Below are 7,595 nucleotides of genomic sequence, written 5' to 3'. Positions count from 1 at the left end.
TTTCAGATTCCCTTTTACCTAGTCGTGAGAGCCCCAGGTGCGTTGAACTACTAGACACAGTTAACTCATTTCCAACTAAGTCCACATATCTTTCTCATCTGTCTTATAGTCTGTGGGCGAAGTTACTTCCGTTTTCGTTGGATGTATTTGGTACCTATTGCAGGACGAGTAACCCCTGGCTTCGCCGAACATTAACTGTAGTTCATCTCTTAATATTGTGAGAAATGCTACTTTATCTGCGACAGTCGGACTGTCGATATATACTGTACCCAGACGAAACCCAAGCCTTTTATTCTTCAAAATTTCTAGTAGTGGATCGATGTAGACCTTGTATAAATGGGTCGAGAGTATCCCCGCTTGCCTAACACCTTGATTTGTCGGAAAATCTTCACTACAGTCTCCTACCCATTTAACTTTAGAAGAAATGTTAGTATACAAATCTTTGATGATAAGCCAAATGTCTTTCTGGATTCTCTTGTCAGAGAGTTTATCGAGCAAAATTGTGTGATGAACTACATCGAATGCTTTCTGGCTATCCAACGTAGCAAAGTACAGAGGTTCATGGTTATAACGAGCTTCAGCTTTCGCTTCACTGACTAGTAAAGATGCCATATTCGGCGACAGACCTTTTGTAAACCCAAACTGCACGCCATGGTAATCAGATTGTTAAAACTTCAATTTATTCAGTACTGTATATTCAAAGAGTTTTCCAAATACAGATGATACGGTTATTCCCCTGTAGTTTTCCATACATTTTGAATCTTTTCCCTTTTTCAATACTGGAGTGATAATTCCGGTTTTAAAAGTGGCAGGCACCTTTTTCTCCGCCAAAATTTGATTAAATAAGTCAGTTATCACTGGTACAATAACGGGTTTGGATGCTTTAAAATGTTCCGCAGAGAGCCCATACTCATCCAGAGCCTTTCCATTATTCAGCTGGTCGATAGCTATGCCAACTTCAGACTCTGTCACCTGAACATCTGTTTTTGTATCACACGGATATCTATTTTCAGTCTCTCCGACGCGTACATTACACAATTCTAAAAACACATTGTCATAATTCTGGTCTTTTGGTACTGCTAGATCTTCAAAACACTGGGCAAAACATTGTCTCTGCTGATCAGTGTCAACATATTTAACTCCCTTCACCTGGATACAAGCCGACCCTGATTCAGTTTTCGATCTACTTCTTTTAATAAATTGATAACATTTCTGATTAGTTGGGTTTTCCATAAGAGGGTCATAAAACGATTTTCTTTTCACCGCTTCCAAGGTGCGCTGTTGACTGCGTAATGCGCGTTTAGCTAATTTGTTTTCCAGAAATAATTGCCCATAGCAAGGTTTACCCGAAGCTTCCCATTTCTTATAAGTTTCTTTCACTGCTTTCATACAAGACAGCGTCTCTTTAGAGGCTGGGCGTTTAGGCCCTTTAAATTTCAATGTTTTTGAAGGTACTGCCTGATCCGCTGCTGCTTTCAAGCATGTAGTTATTATTTTAACAATGTCATCAGAATCTCTCCTTTCCGTATTGTTAAGGTTTGATAGAATATGTTCGGTAAATGAATCTTGATCAAGTTTATTCCATGCATACACTTTTTTAGGTTTACTTTGCTTTCTTTCCGCGTGACAATGTGTGTCCACTAATTCAACAGACAACTTCAGGAGAACTGTCACTGGCACATGCGAGGATACGTTAACCGCGTCCTTTTTGCAAATGGAATAACTTTGTATGAGTTCTGGACAATTTGAAAGTACATAATCGATCTGTGAGGCGTAGCCATTAAAGTGGTAAAATGTAGGTTCTAGATTACTATTTCCACATGAGAGCATATGTTCTTTCACAGAGTCTTTTAGCATAATGTCGTGTTTGTTGTTTCTTCTTTCCAATAAAGTTCCATTCAGGTCACCACATAGGATAATGTTGTGTGATTGCTCATATCTACTGACAATGTCATGCAATACATCAAGACACTCGCGATAAGCAGGTTCCGATTCCTGTTTGTTCGTTGGCATATAAGTATTTATAAGACATAACTTCTGACCAAAGCCTAATTCTAGTGCAATTATGCGTTCATTTCCAACATTCAATTTAGTAACTCTATCTGATAGTTTATTAGACAACATGATTGCCACTCCAGATTGACCACGCGGTATGTTAAAATGTGAAATTTGTTCATTTGAGTCATGACATCCCTTACCAAAATATCAGGCTTCCGGCGAACATTGCAGCAAATTTGCCGCAAACGTTTTGGTGAATTTGCCGCAAACTTTCTTTTGGCAAACTTTTACCACGCAAATTAGTTTGCGGCAAATTTGCCGCAAACAATTTATGCAAATGAATATGCAAATGAAGTTTGCAGCAAATTTGCAGATTCACTAAATTATTTATTACAATCTATTTTATCTAATAGCATTTAGGTGACACATGTCCGAAATAAACAAAGGCTAACCGTATAAAAATTATTCTGGTTTTGAATGCGTAATAATGTGAAAACTAACCTTACATCGCAACATTTATCCACAGAATTAAACACAGTATACATCGGTGATTTATCCATCTTTTTGTGGATTTTTTTTAGTAAAGAAACATAAGTAATTCAAGTTAATACAGCGATGTTCAACTACAGTTTGGCAGTTTCAAAATGGAGCCAAACTCTATGCAGCCAATAAAAACAAAGAAGAAGTCATGTGATACTGTTCTGGCAATCCTCTGGCGAACTTTCACATCTGGTCAGATAATTAAAAGATCATATGGAGAAGAAAATATAGGCTAGATAAAAGATTCTGGTGACGTTTTGGTGAACAAAATCATGTGATAAAGTTTCTAGCGATGTTATGGCAAACTCTTAATTCAGTAAAGTCACTAAAACGTTTGCCGAAAGGTCGCCTCTACAACTCCTGCAAGCATTTATTACTCTGTTCTGGTGAACTAAAATGTTTGCGGCAAATTTACCGCAACGTCGCGGCAAACTTTCCATTTTGGTAAGGGATCTGATATGTACATCAAAATTTTTAAAATTTTGTGAAATCCATTCTTTTTGAAACTCCCAGAGCCAATGCTCTTGTAGACAAATAATGTCATTTTGGGAACACAATTCTTCTAAAAAAAAAGTCTTATTGGCAATTACGCCTTCAATATTTATAGTAGTTACTTTTAAAGTCGAGTTATCTCCCCGCAGAGTTCGACCTCGAGGACTTCCATGTCTGGTGGCGCTTTCTTTAGGCCCGGTATGCATAAAAAATCCTTCTGTTGACAGTGGCGCCACCTATAATATTGCCTGGCAACGAGCACCTAGCTTCAAGGGAGGCTATTCGTATACGCGAGAAAGGCCAGACAAATATTATTAATTTTTTTTCCAAAATTCGTTTATTAGCAACCCTTGCTTCGGTTTCTGGTTAGGAAAATATTAAATGGATTTAACAAATGTAATAGCTGTTATAAATTGTTAACCGGAGCAAGGGTTGCTAATAAGCGAATTTTGAGTCTGAAATGGCCGAATTCAGCAATTTTAACACGAAATGCCTGTACCGTTCGCCCTTTGAACTCATTTTACATCAATATTGAGAATGTGCTAATATTAAAAACGACACAATTCGGTAGTTTAAAGTTTAGTTTAATGAAAACTGTCGATTTCTAACACTGCCATCAATCTTTTTATTTTTCAACAAGAGGGCCATGAAGGCCCTATATCGCTCACCTGACCTATTGACCTAAAGATCATCAAGATCAACATTCTGACCAAGTTTCATTAAGATATGGTCATAAATGTAGCCTCTAAAGTGTTAACTAGCTTTTCCTCTGATTTGACCCAGTGACTTAGTTTTTGTCCCCACATGACCCAGATTCAAACTTGACCTAAAGATCATTAAGATAAACATTCTGATGAAGTTTCATGAAGATACAGTCATAAATGTGGCCTCTAGAGTGTTAACTAGCTTTTCCTTTGATCTGACCTATTGACCTAGGTTTTAAATCCTCCTGACACAGATTTAAACTTGACCTATAGATCATCAAGATTAGCATTCTGACCAAGTTTCATTAAGATATGTTAATAAATGTGGCCACTACAGTGTTAACAAGCTTTTTCTTTGATTTGACCTAGTGACCTAGTTTTTGACCCCAGACGACCCAATATCAATCTCGTCCAAGATTTTATTGAGGGTAACAGTCTGACCAAGTTTCATTAAGATTGGGCCAAAATTGTGACTGCTAGAGTGTTAACAAACTTTTCCTTTGATTTAACCTGGTGACCTAGTTTTTGAACCCACCTGACCCAGATTCGAACTTGACCTATGGATTATCAAGATTAGCATTCTGACCAAGTTTCATTAAGATACGGTCATAAATGTGGCCTCTTGAGTGTTAACTAGCTTTTTCTTTGATTTAACCTAGTTACCTAGTTTTTGACCCTACAGATTTAAAATGGACCTTGAAATCATCAAGATTAACATTCTGACCAACTTTTATGAAGATATTGTCAAAAATGTGACCTCTAGAGTGTTAACTAGCTTTTCCTTTGATCTGACCTGGTGACCTAGTTTTTGACCCAGATGACCCAATATCGAACTCATCCAAGATTTTATTGAGGGTAACATTCTGACCAAGTTTCATTAATATTGGGCCAAAATTGTGACCTCTAGAGTGTTAACAAGCTTTTCCTTTGATTTGACCTGGTGACCTAGTTTTTGAACCCAGATGACCCAATATCGAACTCGTCCAAGATTTTATTGAGATTAACATTCTGACCAAGTTTCATTAAGATTGGGCCAAAATTGTGATCTCTAGAGTGTTAACAGTCAAATTGTTGACGAAGGACGACGGACACAGGGCGATCACAAAAGCTCACCTTTGAGCACTTCGTGCTCAGGTGAGCTAAAAATTGGGGGCCATCTGCCTATATAAATCCTATGTAACCCTTTGTAATGGAAAGTGCATCATTAATGTTATCTTTTGACAATAACTTCAAAACATTAGAAATAGAGGTAGGATAATTCTGCAATAAAGGATACTTACAAATGTGATTTCCATCTATAATTATTTAAACTTCATTTACATTCCCTTCCATAGTTGCTAACTTACTGCAAAAAAAAATATGAAAAATTAGTACAAAAAGGGAGCTAATTCAGTTTTTTCAAGAGAGTGTTATGGTTCTTGTGCTGTGTACTTCCTCTCACTGATGTCTTTATAGATATGCCAAAGTTCATTGAAACTCTTTTTTGTAATTTTTAAGCTTTGGCTGGGAAAGGAGAAGCAGGAATGGTGCTACAGTATACTTAAAGTGTGTGGTAAACATTGTCGGATACCTGCCAGTGATGACATGTAGAGTAGCGTCATAATAAAGTCTGTTAGATCCTTTGAAAGCACAGAATGCAACCAAGCAAAATAATAGCAGACTCGGTTTGACCAAGTCTTTTCATGAGAGTAGTGGAAAGTGCAACACCTTTCATGCCCCCAAGCATGGGGTTAAGCGGAACTCTATTACCCATAAACATTGAGTGCACTCCATGGTACAAAAGGACCAGAAAATAATACTGAATCCACCCAGGTGATTAGTCAGCCAGGAGTATCTGACAATGCCTGTTTACACAAGTATATATTGCAAGTAGAGTCCTCTGTGGGTGGCTGCATAATCTTTGAATGTGTCTTTTTCCTCTGGGTCTAAAAAGTTAACTTTACACCCGGCTTTTCCTACTGGACTCTGTCCATTATAAGAGGATGCATACAACAATATTGGGAGTTAAAGAAAACAACATATTCAATATCTGATATAAGAAGTATTTTAATTTGTGAATTATAAGCTTGGTAGGTAATTTTAGCGAACAATATAGAATGTACAAACTCATTATAAAACAAGCTTGTAGAACACAAAATCCCCCCCCCCCCCCCCGCCCCAACCCTTACATTTTGTAACTGCACAAGGAACAGAAATTTTCAGGTAATTGTGACCTTGACCTTTGACCTACGGACCTCAAAATCATTAGGGGTCATCTGCTGGTCATGCCTTATTAAGTTTCGTGATCCCAGGTCCAAGTGTTCTCAAGATACTATCTGGAAACGGAATAACTGTTCCAGGCCGCTGTGACCTTGACCTACGGAACTCAAAATCAACAGGGGTCATCTGCTGGTCATGCCTTATTAAGTTTCCTGATCCTGTAGGTCCAAGCGTTCTCAAGATATTATCCGGAAACGGTATAACTGTTCCAGGCCTACTGACCTCAAAATCAATAGGGGTCTGCTGGTCATGACAAACCTCCCTATCAACTTTCATGATCCTAGGCCCAAGCATTCTCAAGTTATTGTCTGGAAACGGTTTAAATGTTCTGGGTCACTGTGACCTTGACCTTTGACTTACTGACCTTAAAATCAATAGGGTCATCTGCTTGTCATGGTCAACCTCCCTATCAAGTTTCGTGATCCTAGGCCTAAATTTTCTCAAGTTATCATCCAGAAACCGTTTAACTCTTCCGGGTCATTTTGACTTTGAGCTCAAAATCAAAAGGGTTCACCTGCTGGTCATGACCAACCTCCCTATCAACTTCCATGATCCTAGTCCCATGCGTTCTTGAGTTATCATCCAGAAACTGTTTAACTGTTCCGGGTCGCTGTGACGTTGACCTTTGACCTACTTATTCAAAATCGTTTGGGGTCATCTGCTGGTCATGATCAACCTCCCTAGTAAGTTTCGTGATCCTAGGCCCAAGCATTCTCAAGATATTGTCTGGAAATGGTTTAACTGTTCTAGGTCACTGTGACCTTGAATTTTGACCTACTGACCTCAAAATCAATAGGGGTCATCTGCTGGTCATGATCAACCCCCATACTAGGTTTCGTGATCCTAGGCCCAAGCATTTTCAAGTTATCGTCCAGAAACGGTTTAACTGTTCTGTCATTGTGACCTTGACCTTTGACCTACTGTCAGTGACCTCAAAATCAATAGGGGTCATATGCTGGTTATGACCAACCTCACTATCAGCTTTCATGATCCTAGGCCCAAGCCTAAAAAAATCTTGAATTATCATCTGAAACTGATTGGTCTACATACCGACCGACCAACCGATATCTGCAAAACAATATATCGAAGAAGGGGCATATTAACTAACACAATTTCAAATTCTTTAACTCACTAACTGTTTAATGAAAGAATAAAATGACATATTCAACTATTGAAATTAAGGAATCCAGTGCAGTAATTACAAAATGTAAACTGTAACTGGTAACTGCATGAAACAAACACAACTTTCTCCAAACTTGATCAGATCCAATATAGGTTTAAACCGACCGTCGACTGTCGGGACTTAATCTGTTAGAGCTGTTTCAAAATAGATGTAACAACAAGTAAAGTAATTAACAAACAAACAAATTCAAGTTCCTGACCACTCTGGTCATGGTAAACTTGTAACAACAGCAGTTAAAAAAATTCCCCCTGATCTTGTTACAGAATCAAGATAAACAGATAATAAAAACAATCTCTTTTGCCTAAAGAATTAAAGAAAAATGAAAACAATCCTTCAGAATTGTCATGAATTCAACCAATAATCTACATGTCTAAAGTAGTTTAGAAATGCAATATTTACATATTTAATTACCACTCTTT

At 37.9% G+C, this 7,595-nt stretch overlaps 1 protein-coding gene across 1 annotated transcript; it reads right to left on the bottom strand.

Annotated features, from left to right (window-relative positions):
- Window positions 1–666: 666 nt before the first annotated feature.
- On the bottom strand, window positions 667–2,124 carry LOC128547494 (uncharacterized). The gene has a single exon (XM_053520430.1). The coding sequence runs from the start codon at window positions 2,122–2,124 to the stop codon at window positions 667–669; it is 1,458 nt and encodes a 485-aa protein (XP_053376405.1).
- Between the last annotated feature and the right edge of the window lie 5,471 nt (window positions 2,125–7,595).

The sequence above is a fragment of the Mercenaria mercenaria genome, chromosome 12 (assembly GCF_021730395.1).
Source record: "Mercenaria mercenaria strain notata chromosome 12, MADL_Memer_1, whole genome shotgun sequence".
In the NCBI taxonomy this organism is placed as follows: Eukaryota; Metazoa; Mollusca; class Bivalvia; order Venerida; family Veneridae; genus Mercenaria; species Mercenaria mercenaria.
This window is presented reverse-complemented; position numbering and strand designations above follow the sequence as displayed.